Raw genomic sequence first — 16,771 nt, forward strand, 5'->3', positions numbered from 1 at the left:
ATTCCGGTCAGGTAAATGTTAAATCATCCCCTCCTGGAGTCTTAACAATTTGTTCCATACTTGCTGTTATCTTTTCAGTCTCCTTCCCCCAGTTCTGAGCTGCATCTTTCTGCTGAAGGCACAGAAAACTGTGTGCGAGCTGTTTACTCCATCTCCGCTCTGAACCCACTCCTCCCTTTCAAGATGGCTCATGTAAACAGTGTCCCTAGTTGGCTGTCTCTTCACTCTATAATGACAGGAGGGTAAATCTGAGGTCAAATTGCTGATGACCTCACTGCGATTAACCCTCCCGGCATTACCGTTGCGTGTGCGAACTGTCAGGACGGCAAGTGCAGCCCTTGAGAGCATCAGTGCAGAAATCCGCCCTGCACAGTGCAGAGACAGCCAGGCAGGGATGCTGTTGACACGAGCTTTCTCAGAAGTGCGAGTGATAGAGGCGGTTCAGAATGGGGACAGAGTGAGCAGCTCACACACAGTTTTCTGTGTTTTCAGCAAAAAAGCAATAGCTCAGAACTGGATGAAGGAGGCTGAATAGATAATAAAAAGTGATGCTAGTTTTCAGAAGAGGAGATGATTCAACGTGTATTTTACCATTCCCCTTTAGGGTAGATTCACACGTACAAGTTTGGAGTGGATTCCACAGTTCGGAGTGGATTTCAAGCTGTGAATTTCACAGAAAAATCCAGTGGATTTTCATTCCGCGGCAAGAATGTAGTCACTGCCTATTTAACTAATTAGCTCCCGGGCCTTAAACAGATTGTGCTTACCTGCCTGCGTTCCCGCCTTCTTCTCTGGCTTCCAGGTCACTGAAGGCTGCTCAGCCAATCAGTGGCTGTGCCGGGGCAGTGCAATGATTGACTGAGCAGGTCATCAGCTGACCGAACTTAAAAGAAATTTTCCAGGCAAACCAGATTGCTGAGCTATCCACAGGATAGGTCAGGAATCACCGATCAATCTGTTCTACCTGGAAAACCTCTTTAACCACAAATGTAAAAAAGGGCAGCAAGGTAGCTCAGTGGTTAGCACTGTTGTCTTGGAGCACTGGGATCTTGGATTTAAATGCCACTGAGAACAACACCTGTTTGTATTTTCTCCCTGTGTTTTGTGGGTTTCATCAGAGTACTTCAGCTTTTTCCCAAAAACATAATGTTAGGTTAGTTTGGAATTCAGATTGTAAGCCCAGTTGGGGACACGATTGATTCTATATAAAAACTATTTTATTTTTCTCAGTATTGGAAAAAAAACTAGACTGCTAAAGTAGTTCAAACGAATGCTGTCTACTCATGGGTTTAGTGCTCATAAACATATAACGTGTGGGATATGCATTGGATACAGAAATGACCTGCTAAATTGTCCTATATATTAGATAGATTGTAGGACTGATTGACTGAGTGTTGACTGCGTATGGGGATCATCATTTATACAGAATAATTGGCTTGTCAGATCCACTCATTACAGCTGATTGGGGAGGAAGACATATTAGTTCAAATGCCTCTTTCTCTCCATGTTTACCTTGAACCAGATGGACAGTCTTGAGTTGTTCATTGTTTGTTCTGAAATATTTTTGTAATAATAGTCAGACAGATGGAGCCGTGAACATCCTGTTTCTCGATCTGTAACTACAAATGTCATGTCCTTTGTAGCATCATACATCTAGAGGGGAAAAAAACGCAAAACCTCTTTAAAATATCCTCCAAAATCGTTCTTTCAGAGGGTTGGGCCTCTTATAGAACATGTGCATACATAGGATATTAGGGAATTAAAAATCTAAACATTTTCCTTTTCTTTCATTTTGTGGCATACAATTAATTATGTTTTCTGTTCTGTGTGTTCTTTATATTACAGTATGCTTATCTATAGTACAGTATGCTTATTTATAGTACAGTATGCTTATGGTACGGTATGCTTATTTATGGTACTGTATGCTTATTTACGGTACAGTATGCTTTTTCTTTATAGAATTAGCAGTCCTAAAGAATTAGTATTTAAAGGTAAACTAGTTGAACACTAAAGTAATCTTTAATTCCTGGTAGGATGATAACAACTAGTCACTCTTGTGTTCTGCTTTATACAGGCAATCCTAAACGGCTTCTTGATGGATTTTCCTCCATCTGTAAAGCAGAGTGCAACCAATATAGTGGATGCTGCAGTGGAAATTTACCATAGAATGAGCATTGATCTTCTTCCAACTCCTGCAAAATCCCATTATGTATTTAATTTACGTGACTTGTCGAAATGCGTTCAAGGTACTGTACAATGGTAGTAACATGAAAAGTTTTTTTTCCAATGAAAATACTCTGAAGTGAGAACTGAAAGGTATTTTGTCTCTTTAGGAATAGACAGTTGTAATGTACAAGATATAAATATTTACTGTAGTAATAACTGCATGTATTTTGGGGCATAAATAAGAACTGCCTGATTTTCCCATAGCAGCCAGTCCCAGCTAAGCTTTCATTTAAACAGAGCTTGTTAAAGTGATACTGTCCCCCCTTACTCTATGTGCGGCTCTCTGAACCATCTAGAAGCTTAAATGCTGCACATTCTATATACTGTATACCTGTATATAACTTGTCTGTGTCTTCTTTCTGCTCTAATATCGCTTCATTTCATTTGTGGACAGTGTCACTTAGGTGGGGCTCCACTGCACAGATCCGCATATAGAGTAAAGGGGGTGACCAGTGGAGGCAGACCACGCAATTGATGCCGTGCCCGTGTGACTAAGGGCCTTCTGCCAAAGTGTGTTATGCCTCCATGGTACCAGCTAGGGCACTGACAGCATAAACCCCCACCACCACCACCACCCATGGACAGCAGCTCACACCAACACCCACCAGTATCAGTTAGAAATCAGTTACAGATCTTAAGTAATATTCAGTATACATGAATACATGACACAGGACACATTTCGGCCCATCCGTAGTCTTTGTCAACTGGGACTTTGTATTATATGTACTGACAATCCTGAGTTGCTGAGAACCCAGTTGAATGTGGCAGGTGCTGTTACTGTAACATATAATTAACATAGCAACTTATCATAAACATGTGAATAAATAATTGCTATTGTGGTGACATATTAGTTGGCCTGCTTGAAACCAGCCAATAAATAGCTTAAAATGTTTAGTTTACAGGGCTGCCATTAGGCATGTGCTAGACGCTTCATGGCAGCTCCCTGCTGGCTTCTGTCAAATAAACCTTGAAAATTCTGTCTCTGCATTTTGAAACATCCATTATCTGATGTCAGTGGTGTAGAATGTGGCATCACTTCTGTATTTATGTGCTATACCAAAATCTGTACTATCCATTTTCCAAAGAAGCAGTTCTGGGGATATTTCCCAGAACTACTTTAAGGTGTACACCAACATCAGGTAAAAGAAATTAAAAATGCTGCAGAAGCATATAGTGTTGCTAACCTTTTGAAATCCCCCAAAATCCATTTATTTGTGAGCATGCATTCCTCTTCCCTACCACACCCCCTTCTCGATGGAGCATTTGTTCAGTACTACATTTCCAAGAATGCATTTCCCCTCAGCTCTTCATCACAGTCCTCCCACTCTGCCTGCTTCCTTCCCACAGCAGAGGTGTTGCATGATATTTCAGTACACAGAAAACTATTTCTGTGCAGTTACGCTACTGCATTAATTGCGTGTCTACTTCTCTGCCTGTGGCATTGTTTAACAAAATTTCCAAACACACCTCTTTTTCCTTAAAGGAGAAGTTCAGTGAAACCAAAAAGGCAGGCAGGTGAGTGCTGGGACCTAGTAAAGTATACTTACCCATCCCTGTGCCCTCCCTAGCACTGCTCTTGATTCCCTCTGAGAGACGCTGGCTGTCATATTTGGCTGGCATCCCGGTATGTCACATACCCAGCTCCTCCAGCTGCAATGTCACAGCCCAGCTCATGGAGTGTCTGCTCAGCCAGTCAGTGACTGCATCAGTGTCCCAACCTAGTCACCGATAGGCTGCGTGGGCAATTCTTCAGACTTTGGAGATAGAGGAGGTGCAGGAGGCTGGCGCCTGTCAGGGGAACAGGGATGGGTAAGTATACTTGTCTGCCTGTGATTTTTTAGTTTCACTGGACGTCTCCTTTAAATGTCCCAATAAGGATATATATGTGTAGCTTATATAGGGAGACAAAGATGTAAGCTGCATAGGCTGCTCTGAGGTCATTCACTGAGAACAGAGACAAGTTCCAGCCAGCCCTCCTAAGGAAGCAGTGGATGATGTGTCATCTAGGGATTAGCAGGGGGGCTGCTGAGACAATACCACTAAAAATAAAAGTACTACTCAACTTCCTGTTGGGTATTTCAAGCAATGGCTTTGCACAGACAGAAATATTAAATATTCTATACAGGGGGGAATAAATAGAAACTGGCAGACAGCCAAACTGTCTGGTTTGCTTACAGCAACTAATCACAACCTTCATTTATATTTAAAAGCTGAGCTCTGATTGGATGCTGTGAGAACACCAGACACTTTGGCAGTTAACCAGCTTCTATTTTTTCCCTATAATATGTTTTCATCTGTGATAAATGTGAAATTATTAGTATGCAACGTATGTCAACAGCTCTGAACATAATCCACTATACCATGAACCTTAGCTCCTTCCAGCTGCTTGATAAAAAAGTTATAAGCCTACAGCTGCATGAGATTTACAAATGTATTGACTTCAGATTGCAACCAAGCTGAGTATCCATAACCCGCAGGATCTTCAGTAGACTGTATAACTATGTTGGCATTTATTTATATTCTTCTTATATGTTTTATGACTTATTGGTGCATGTAATGATTCATGTAACATCATATATCTCACAGGCATTCTTCAGTGCGATCCAGGATCAGTGCGTGATCAGTCGCAAATTTTTAGATTATTTTGTCATGAATGTCAGAGGGTCTTTCATGATCGCCTTATCAACAGTGAAGACAAACAGTATTTCAATACAATGCTATCTGAGATGGCCGGTGAGCTTTTCTACATTCAGTTATCATATTGCTGAGGACAGTAAGCTGGTATTAGTAACCACCTATTAGAACCATCATGGAATAATAGCCTCAAAATGTGTATACAACTACAACTACATGTGTATACAACTCCGTAGATGACAGCAAATTATTATTTTATAATATTGTATAAACCAAAGAACTTACATTTCTTTCATTAGAATGCATGAGATTGATAAAAATAAAATCTGCATAGTCGGTAATAGAGATGAGTAAATTTCGAGCATGCTCAGATTCGTCCAAACCAGAGCGTGCAGTAGTTGATTACCGGTGGCTGAAGAAATTGGATGCAGCCCTAGGGAGCCCTGGAAAACATGGATACAGCCTATGGCCTATGACTGTATCCATGGCTTCCAGGCAGCCTAAGGATGGCATCCAACTTCTTGTTTTTAAAATAACAGCTGTTATTTTACAATGACGGCCATGAAAAATTATGATGAACATTATTTATGTCTGTCATTATTAAACAACGGACGTTATTTTGCCTAAAAAAGACATTGTGTGAACATAGCCCTTATACTGCAAATGTTGTGCCACTTTCATCATGTAGATTAGATCCACCAGCTCTGTACTGTTGAGAATACAGTTGTCTCTATGTATTCACTTGCCCGATAGTACTCTGACATTCACAATCTTGGGTTATTTGCAAGAAGTGTTATCGCAGTTCTAATATATAATAATTAGAGATGAGCGAACCGGGTTCGGGTTCGAGTCAATCCGAACCCGAACTTTCGGCATTTGATTAGCTGTGGCTGCTGAACTTGGATAAAGCCCTAAGGCTATGTGGAAAACATGGATATATTCATTGGCTGTATCCATGTTTTCCAGACAACCTTAGAGCTTTATCCAAGTTCAGCAGCCCCAGCTAATCAAATGCCTGGTTCGCTTATCTCTAATAATCCTAAAGTCATCCAAGTTTTGTCCAGTAGAACTGCAGGTGCTCCAAGTTTGACACTGTCCATAAAGGGGTTATCTAGGCTTAGAAAAACATGCCCACTTTCTTCCAGAAACAGCAACACTCTTGTCTCCAGTATGGGTTTGGTTAGCAACTCAGTTTCATTAAAATGAATGGAGCTTAGTTTTAATGAAGTGGTTAAAACAGAAAAATTGCAATTCCTCTTGGGCACTGCTCGAAAGGAATAGGTTGGCATTAATAAAAAAAAAGCTTGGTTATACCACACACAGCTAGAGGACAGGGGTGGAGCTGTTTGTGCAAGAAAGTAGCTGTATGGTTTACACAATATTTCAGTAGATTGAGTAGATTTAGCTAAATATGTCCATTTCCTTTGAGTTGAACAGCAGCCCATATTTTTACGACTGCTTTGTAAAACTTATAGTGCAAAATAGGTTAGTGGGGTAGCTTAGGACACTACATTATTCCATCTCACAGTGTCCAGTAAAGAATTGCATGTGCATTTTAGAGCCCCTATAATGGCCATATGTCCCGGCGTGACTGCAAGTTTGATGACATAAACTAACAGCTCTTAGTTCTGGTCAACAGACCCATGGTCGGTACGGGACACAGCCATTGTAGGTGCACAAAAATGTGTCTGTAACATGCTGGTGTGAACCTAACTCATCAAACAAGTGTTTTAGATAGCTCCTTTACATTCATTCAATATGAACAATATTTTATAATCCACCAGATTATTAATTTACTATTGTTTTATCTTGTATTTTCTTGCAGGTAAACATTTTGGGGTTCAGATTGATTCAGATTACTTTGTCACAAATCCAATTATTTTTGGCGATTTTATTAAGGTAAAACCCCATTGCCTTTATGTCTTCTGTGATCACATACACTTTGCAGTGAAATGCACAGTCAGAAAACATTCATCCCAGGCTGTTCTGTAGACGCAGTACATATGTTTACACAAAGCCCCTGCAGTGACAGTGTGACAGGCCTGTGGGTCATTGGCATGCATACAATCGCACAAATGTCAGCTATGGCAGGCTATTAATCACATATGTCTAGCACAATTGCATCACTTAGTAAAGTATGTCAACTATATCATGAAATGATCCTACTTTGATGCTTTAGAGGGAAGAAGAGTCAAATATATATATATGTATTATATTATACAGTGGTACCTTGGTTTAAGAGTAACTTGGTTTCAGAGCTCACATTTTTTCAAAATTGTGACTTGGTTTAAGAGCTGTCACGATAGGCAGGTGAAGACAAGACACTCGACAGTGGGCCCTAAATCTGACCCCACCCACTGTCACCTGCCTACTTGCCTCGGTCGACCCTAGGCGGTCGCGGACAACCACGAAGACAATCCCTATGCTGTATACGTGCAGAACATAAAACGCAAACAAACAGACAAACACAATGCGGAGAGTAAACTAGCCGAGTCAGAAACCAAACGAGCAACGCAGTACAAAATCAGAACCGAGCGGAGAGTCAGAGGACAGGCAAAAAGGTCAGAATCCAGGCAATACCAATGGGAAAGGAAAGGGCAGGATACAAGGGACTGGGGAGCTGGGATCAGAACAACTAATAGCCAGCGATTAGAGGCTGGCACTGATAACACTTTATACTGGATCAGGAGCCCGGACCAAAGGCTGATTGGTCCGGTCTCCTGAATCCAGACACATAGCAGCTGATGCGCTGCAGGCTGAGTGGCAGAGAGATCCGTCACTCAGCCTGAGCTCAACAGCACTCAGCTGCTCGGCCGGGCGACGTACACTAACGCTAGACCCGCGGCTCCCCTGGTTACTAGGGACGCCGTCGGGTCTCCGTGACGTCACCCGGCCCGGCCGAGGAGGGCGGCGCTGCGCTCCAGCCGGAGCAGACGACGCTGGAGCGCGGTCAGGTAAGTTCCTGACAAGAGCATTGCTTTGGTTTAAGAGCTCCCTGTACTGGGTGGGAGCGCAAGTGGGGGAGGGGCAAGGTCTGCATAGCGGGGTCTACAGCACTGTACTCTGACCCAGGAAGTCTCCCTCACCTTCCAAATCATAGCAGATCTACTCCAGGCTGGGGCTTGCATCAGGGGACAGGACTGTGGGGGTAATCACTCCATAGCTGTAACCCCTCTCTCACCGGACAGAGAGTGCTGCTATACTGTGCCCACATCTGCCCTGCTCATTCCTTCATGCTCCCTGTAGTCTGTCAGTCCTGATTGGTCCATGCTGAACACACACCCCTTCCCCGTTGCTGTCATGTGACCACACAGACCTCTGACAGCAGCCCTGCTTATCTATTCTAGCCTATTGTACTACGCTACTGCATTATGGGGATCTGCAGTTTCATCCTGTATCTACAAACTGCTGCTGTTTTTCAGGTTTACGCACTTACTATACATTATACTCCACATGCTGATTGCTATACTGTACAGTAACTTATAATATCACATATTCAGCTGTTTTTCATTGTTTGTTTATTTTTTTTACATGTTATTCAGAATATTAAATCATTACTTTTGGGTTGTGGAACCAATTGTCTGCATTTCAATGATTTCCTATGGGAAACTTTGCTTTGGTTTAAGAGTGGATTTGGATTACAAGCATGGTCCTGGAACGAATTATGCTCGTAATCCAAGGCACCACTGTATATATTTATTATACTGTATATGTATGTATTCTATCTAGGACAATCGCAGAAATGTTTGCAACAAATCTGCTGCATGTGAATAGACCTTAGTAATTCTTTCCTTTTGAATCATGTGGCTCACAACTGACTAGAATCTGAAATGATATGATATATAAATGTATTGTTTTAGGTTATTTACAGTGATAATGAACATATTGTCGTGCCAGTATTCCTATCATACTTTCTTTCTATCCTATAAAAATATGATGCACTTTCTGATTTTAGGTTGGAATAGACAAGTCTGACAGAGTTTATGAGGACCTGACTGATATGGAGAAGATCCGATCAGTGTTGCAGGACTATCTTGACGACTATAATATGACTAACACTAAAGACGTCAAGTTGGTATTTTTCCAGGATGCAATAGAGCATGTCTCCAGGTACAGGCGGCAAAATAGTGTTGTATAGTAGCCTTCTGTTGGAATATCCAGAAGGAAGCAATCCATTAACACAGAAATAGCATTGAGATCCCTCATGTTCTCATCTTTATACCTTTATTGTTAGTTCAGTAATCTTTTACAGTCATCCGTAACCTTGTGGAAACAAATATAATTGTTATGCCTCCTTTTCATGAAGTCAAAAAGGGTTGTCTCATCATAAACGCCAAGGAAACAGCTGACTTTACATTCTCGAAAACTGGATTTCTCTTCATAATGGGATTAGTCTTGACCAGAAGACCACATTCTTATAATATGCAGAAATCCTAATAGGGCGCATGGACAGGGGACTTCTTTCCAATGCTTGCCTCTTTAACATTTCTGGCTCCGTATATTTCATTATTTGTAATGTACCTTTGGTGAAGAATATGCAAAAAAGCTCTCTCACACCAACTTTTCAAGTCAGTGTTTTACTCCAACTAGGAGTCTTAGAACATGACTAGGGATATATGCCAAGCCAGAAGGCTCTCCAAAATGAAAGAATACCTGTTTACAGACAGTTGTTTCTGTTTGCTGCCCCTCAACAGTACAGAGAAACAGATTGCTGAACTCAGGGAGACCAGCCAATATCTGGCTAGTCCTGTGTTTTTGAGACTCTTCAATGAGGCTCCACGGGCTCTTCTTTTGCTCAACAGTACAGAGCTTTTTGCTGGTTTTTAAAGACCTATTGTCGCTTGACCAAAGGGTTATAACAATGGGGCTCTCACTAGCCAGAACCCTGCAATAACCCTTAAACAGCTGTCTGCAGTATTCATTTGGCTTGGCATATACTGTATCCCTAGTCATGTTCTAAGTCTTTTAGTTGGGATATAACCCCTGACTTGAAAGGAAAGCTACCTTGAAAAGTTGGTCAAAAGTGAAAATACTCTAAATAGATATTCAACGTCCAGAAGCAAATACTGTGTATATACAACCTGCAAAGCAAAAAAAGAATGCTGGACAATCAAAAACAAGTTAAAAAAAATATTATATTTCAATAGATACATTTCAAAACATAATATACAAGGAATCATAAAAACATAGAAGAAAGCAATGCAGATCACCAATTAGTGAGGGGAGACATATGTACAATATCAGTTACACAAGTATGTTTCACATGGGACAGACCAAAACAGAATAAAATCAATCCCTTAAGGGATCAGTATTATGGCAGAGTATATATATGTAAACATACAGGGCCTAAAGTGCCATAAAAACCATATAAGCCCATTCCCCGCACACTATTACAAATAACCGAGCACACAATGTGCCAAAGAACATGTAAAAGCAAGTGCATAAGTAGATAAATAAGCCTGCGTACCCTTTTTCACCCAACGCGCCCTTCACATGTAACTTTCTCAAGGGTCAGAATGTGCATTTTCAAATTTTTTAAGTTAATTTCTAAAGTTTAATGTAGTTAGCATTTTATAGAAAAAATGTTTTCTCAAGGCAAAAACTTTCTGTTATTCTCATTTGATGTGTTAACTGTTTATAATATAACTGTGTTTTTATTTTTAGGATTGCGCGAATGATCCGTCAGGAAAGAGGGAATGCCCTTTTGGTGGGTGTTGGTGGAACAGGCAAACAGTCCCTTACCAGACTTGCAGCCCATATATGTGGTTATAAGTGCTTTCAAATTGAGCTGAGTCGGGGCTACAATTATGACTCTTTCCATGAAGACCTAAGGAAACTATATAAAATGGCCGGGGTGGAAGACAAGGACATGGTTTTTCTCTTTACTGACACACAGGTAAACAGAGATCATTATGCACAGCTGTCTGTGTTTTCCTGAAAATGTTAAACTTTCCAATCCATTACACAGTACCGTGGAAGGATTTCAATGTTCTAGAGCCACATGTCATACCATTTAGCACAAATTGTGTGACATTATGAAGTAATCTAGGCTTAGGTTATGTTCACACATAGTGGTAATTTGCAACAAAATAGTGCTAATTAACACTATGAGCATGCCTTAAAGTGTCACTGTCGTTAAAATTTTTATTGCAGAAATCAATAGTACAGGCGATTTTAAGAAACTTTGTATTTGGTTTTATTAGCCGAAAAAGGAATTTTTATCATGAAAAAGCAGTTTGAAGCTCTCCCCCCTGTCTTCATTGTTTTCCTATGGAGAAAGTAAAAGCAGCAAAACAGGACAACAAAGAGTTAATTTACATTCCCATCGGGCTCTCTCCTCTGACAGTCAGCCCCCACCTCTCAGGCCTCTAATTAGGGCTCTGAATAGCTTCCTGCTGAGCAATCCTTTGTTCTTGGGTCTCAGCTGCCTCCTTCCCCCTCCCCCCTCCCCCTCTTCATAGACCAGACAGATCCGACTGATGAAAAAACAGTCGAGATTTTCTGATTCTGAGCAGTGGATGACAGAAAGGAGAGGAGGGGGGGACCTGGGAAAAAGCTTTTTACATGCAGATAATGGCAGATTTGGCTAATAAACCCAATTACAAAGTTTATTAAAATCGCCTGGACTATTGATTTATGCAAAAATATTTTTAACGACAGTGACACTGTGACAGTGACACAAAAGCCATCAAACTACGTTTTATGATGAATATGATATGAATGTTTCATAGTTTGAATAAAGAAGATCCTTTTCTTAAAAACCTATGGGAGGAAATTTATCAAGACTGGCTCTTAGTCTCTAAGGCTCTTAGCAAATCCGACTACCCTGAGACAGACGCAAAAATCTAGCATGTTAGCAGGCGTAATTCATGATAAATCATGAGGGCCATGCCTCCTCCCAACCTTTCCACATCCCCCTGCCTGCCCTTTTGGTGAACAGGGTTTATGCCTGGTAAATACTTAAAAATATTCGCAGGTTTGTGCAAAAAATCACCTGGTTTGTGCACAAAACCAGCATTATTTGCAGGTATTTGCCTTGTGCAGCTTTGATAAATCTGGGTTCTGGTGTTTAAGTGCTGACTTCTAGATGGATTTTTTGAGATGCGTAGTTTCCATTATGAGTTCATTACTGTGGGGTTTTCAACCCCACAGTAACACTACATTCAGGCCTGTATTTAGAGTTCATGCTGCCCTAGGCACTTTGCATGCTGAGACCCCCCCTGTTACGTGCATGGTATATACCCTGGCACTTGGGTGCCGCTCCGCTTGATGCCCGCTGTTCTCATCAAACAGACAAGATGGAGGAAGGAAGGAGGCCGGAGTATTTGATATGGCCCACTATTGCTCCCACAGAACTGTCGGATGCCGAATCTTCATTGTTTTAAAGAGAACACACAATTGTCACCTGTTCACAATTATTTCTAAATTCTGTAGATTGTTGTGGAAGAATTTTTGGAAGACATCAACAACATGCTGAATTCTGGGGAAGTGCCTAACTTATTTGAGAAAGATGAGCTAGAGTTTGTATTGGCTGCAACTAGACCAAAAGCAAAAGAAGCTGGGATACCTGAAGGAAACAGAGATGAGGTACGCATATATGACGATTATTTTACTAACAAATGATTATCATGTTCTATATGTCATCACATGGCTATGATTCATAATGTGCATCCATACTGCATAGTAACATAGTTAATAAGGTTGAAAGAAGACAAGAGTCCATTAGATTTAACCTAGGGAAACCCTACTGTATTAATCCAGGGGAAGGCAAAACCCCTTATGAGGCAGCTGCCAATTGCCCCATCACAGGGAGAAAAATTCCTTGCCAACTCTAATATGGCAATGACAATAATTGCTGGATCAACATCCTATCACCAGAAATAATGCCCATAACTTGTAATGTAATATTTTTCAAGAAAAGCCTCCCTTGAACTGATTTATGAATCAGCCATGACAACATCATGGGGCAGAGAGTTTCAAAATCTCACTGCTCTTACCGTAAAGAATCAGCATCTGTGCTGGTGGTGAAATGTTCTTTCCTCTAGACGTAGAGGATGCCCCCTTGTCATGGTTGCAGGCCTAGGATTAAAAAAAATTACCAGAAAGATCCCTGTACTGTCCATTCATATATTTATACATTGTGATCAGATCACCCCTAAAATGACTTTTTTTCTAAATTAAATAATCCCAATCTTGATAACCTGTCTTGGTACTGTAACCCACCCATTCCCCTAATGACCTTGGCCGCCCTCATCTGCACCCGCTCCAGTTCATCCTTCATAAATACAGGTGCCTGGTGCTGTACACAGTATTCCATATGTGGTCTGACCAGTGATTTATAAAGAGGCAAAACTATGTTCTCATCTTTAGCATCTATACCTCTTTTGATGCATCCAATTATTTTATTAGCCTTGGCAGCTGCTGCCTGGCACTGATCACTAAAGTTGAGTTTACTTTCCACCAATACCCCCAGGTCAGATTCTAGGAACATCCAAAGTCTAAGCTGAGTGCTGCTGCGTATTCATTCTATGACCTGTGGGGTCTCAGCAGGGTCAGAAGTTTTTTGAAAGTTTAGGTATCCTTTAACTGTAAAGGAAGAAATAACACAAACAAAAAAGTAATTAGTTCACAATTACCATAATTATATAGTGTTATATTACAGTTAGCAACTGTCTGGATTCACAGTGGAACTATCAGGAGGTTAGATGGGCATGGGGCGCTAAAGATAAAGGTATGTCTGTTACCTTCATCATCTGCGCTGTTCCCGCCCTGTTCATTCTGAAATCCTATGTCTGGTAAGCCATTAGGAGCACTGGGGGCGGGGCTCCCCTCCCACCGATTGGGGACTGCCCCTGGATAGCCCCCCTCCATTAATGATCATTAGCCCCACCCCCTTGCTGCAATCGACCCCCAACCGTCCCACTCTCCAATGATCATAAATAAGGGGGCCGTCCGGAATTGCTGCTGGGGAAAGAGGGGGGTAGCCCCGCCTGCCAGTGTTCCTAGTGGCTTACCCACTAGGGAAATTAGATTTGTCTAACCTTATGATAGAACTGCAGCATGATTCACAAACTATGGTACAATATCTGTAATATCTATAATTGTGTACTGAAGGATACACCAACAGCAACAGGTTTCCAAAACAGTGCAAACACATAGGGGATTAGTAAGTCTATATCTCTCAACCAGTACAGTATCAGAAATGCTTGTCCATTTGAAATTTGTTTAATTTTACATTTGTTTCATTTCAGTGCATCAGTTTACAGCGAGTTTAAGTAATGACACAACCCCTTTAGCTAAACATGTCTCCGAAATGTTCTTTACCATTACTAACCCTAGAATGGCTTTATGACTTATACACTATAGAATAAGGCTGGGTTCACACTGCGTTTTTGCAATCCGCTTTTTTTATCCGTTTTTTGCAAAAAAAAACGGATGAAAAAAACTGATGCATTTGTGTGCATCCGTTTTGATCCGTTTTTCCATTGACTTCCATTGTACAAAACGGATCTTTTTTTTTTTAACGGACACAAAAATAGTGTCAGCTACGTTTTTGTGTCCGTCAAAAAAAAACGGATTGCAAAAACGCAGTGTGAACCCAGCCTTAGGCACTGTTGTACTTCACACTGTAATAAACAGGCTCTGTCTTTGATTTTGCAATCTAGGTATTTCAGTATTTTATCAACAGAGTGCGTCAGAAGCTGCACATTGTGCTCTGTATGAGTCCAGTTGGAGAAGCTTTTAGAGCAAGATGTCGTATGTTTCCATCACTTGTCAATTGCTGTACTATTGACTGGTTTGTACAGGTTAGTACTTTAGACTTTTAGAATTTTTAGTGCTTACTCTGTAAACTAGACTATTTCTGAAGACAGAAACAGAGCCTCCTATACATGTACTGTGTCAATCATGTGACTGGGATGAGCTGCAATACCAGACACAGCTAGTGGGCAGAAGTATCAATGTTTTCCAGGACTCCCTAGGGCTGCATCCAACTTCTTCAGCCACCAGTATTCAAATGCCGGAAAATCGGACTTAAGCGTGCTCCATTTGCGCTCCTCTCTAACAATCAGTTTTGTCAGAAGAGCAAAACTATGACCTATTAAAGTAATAATTGTATCCTAATGTTTTTACAGTTATTACTCAGTTGGGATTAAAGGCTTCAATAACGTATCAGATCCTTTTAAAATCATTACATATAGTATGCATAACCTTTAAATCTCTTTTACTCGAAGGGACGTGGCACATTGTGTTACGAAAAATATTAGATATCTCATTTTTTCAAGTGTAACTGAATAAAAATCTGAGAGAATGTGTTTGATATTGGTTCCTTTTATATGGATATTTAAATATAGCCATGGAAAGCATTTCTCATTGTTAAAGAACTTCATTGACTCCAATTAGGCAACTATTATTACATAGGGCATCTGTAATTTCTTTTGTCTTGGTTTGATCCACAGTGGCCTAGAGAAGCATTACTCTCAGTTTCACAAACATTTTTCACCAACATTGACCTTGGCCGGGAAGAGATGAAAGACAGACTTTCCGAAATGTGTGTTGAGATTCATGTGAGCGTTACAGAGATGGCGGACCGCTACTACGCAGAACTCAGGAGAAGATACTATACAACACCCACTTCTTACCTAGAGTTAATTAACCTTTACCTGTCCATGCTAGGTGAAAAAAGGAAACAGCTGGTGTCAGTAAGTGATAGAGAATATACATATATCTACATTTATTACAGCACTTTTTTATTATAGCTGTAACCTTTTATTATAAATTGGCAACATTATGATATAATAAAAAGGAAAAAAAAAGACCTAATTTGAAACATGATTAAAAAATAATTTGGTTGACAGACAATTAAGGCTATGTTCACACAAGGTAAATCTTTTATTAATCATGGTCGTTGTTGCCGATTTGCAACAATGGCTGTGATTAATAGAAAATTTATGTTGCACTGCAGTCAATGGGATCCCAGCGGGAGTGTATACACAGTATATGCTCCGGCCGGGATTCCTAGCGGCTGCACAACAAACTGACATGTCAGTTTTTTGCGGACGCTATTCATTGAATAGCGGCCACACAACACTGACAGCTCACACTATGGAAAGTGCGGCTCCGGTGAATTAGCACTATGGTGAGTTGGTGAATCCCAATATGGTGAATTGGGATGCAGGCATCCCAATTCAGCACAAATGAAGTTCATCTGGCCGGTACTGTAGTACAGTACAGTACAGTACTAGCCAGGATGATCTTCACTGACACAGGCCGTTCTGTGACACGGCCGAATCACAGAACGGTCGGTGTCTTTCAGTGTGTGAACCTGGCCTAAAAGTGTATTTCAGAAAAAAATCTAAAAAAATCAACTGGTGCCAGAAAAGCTATACATTTTAAAGAAAATCTGCCAGGGGTAATTCACATTCCAAGCTGCTGACACTGTTCAATAGCTGTTAGCTTAAAGGGGTAGTGCGGCGCTAAGAAATTATTCACAGAATAACACACATTACAAAGTTATACAACTGTAATGTATGTTATGTCTGTGAATCGCCCCCTTCCCTGTGTCCCCCCACCCCTGCACGTGTACCCGGAAGTGTGGTGCATTATACATTACCTGATCCGTGTTGCGCCCGTCCGCCATCTTGTGCCACAACGTCATCTTCGGCCGGCTGGCCGAAGCTCTCCGATCGTCCCGAGTGTCGGCCGCCCTCTGCCGCGTCATCAGATGCTCAGCCGCGATTGGCTGAGCACAGTTATGCTCAGCCAATCGCGACTGAGCATCTGATGATGCGGCAGAGGGCGTCCAGCACTTGGGGCGATCGGAGAGCTTTGGCCGGCCGGCCGAAGATGACGTTGTGGCACAGAAGATCGGGGACGGGGGTCGGACCGTGACAGGTATGTATAATGCACCACA

At 41.2% G+C, this 16,771-nt stretch overlaps 1 protein-coding gene across 1 annotated transcript in view; it reads left to right on the forward strand.

The window, feature by feature from the left end:
* DNAH6 (dynein axonemal heavy chain 6) overlaps positions 1–16,771 on the forward strand; it is a 181,683-nt gene that overhangs the window by 86,937 nt on the left and 77,975 nt on the right. The window contains exons 42-49 of the mRNA XM_069978026.1: positions 2,075–2,246; positions 4,813–4,959; positions 6,686–6,759; positions 8,816–8,970; positions 10,525–10,756; positions 12,295–12,447; positions 14,526–14,666; positions 15,318–15,560. Coding sequence (XP_069834127.1) covers positions 2,075–2,246; positions 4,813–4,959; positions 6,686–6,759; positions 8,816–8,970; positions 10,525–10,756; positions 12,295–12,447; positions 14,526–14,666; positions 15,318–15,560 — 1,317 coding nt within the window. The remainder of the gene's footprint in view (positions 1–2,074; positions 2,247–4,812; positions 4,960–6,685; positions 6,760–8,815; positions 8,971–10,524; positions 10,757–12,294; positions 12,448–14,525; positions 14,667–15,317; positions 15,561–16,771) is intronic.

This window comes from Dendropsophus ebraccatus, chromosome 7 (genome assembly GCF_027789765.1).
Source record: "Dendropsophus ebraccatus isolate aDenEbr1 chromosome 7, aDenEbr1.pat, whole genome shotgun sequence".
NCBI classification, from domain to species: domain Eukaryota; kingdom Metazoa; phylum Chordata; class Amphibia; order Anura; family Hylidae; genus Dendropsophus; species Dendropsophus ebraccatus.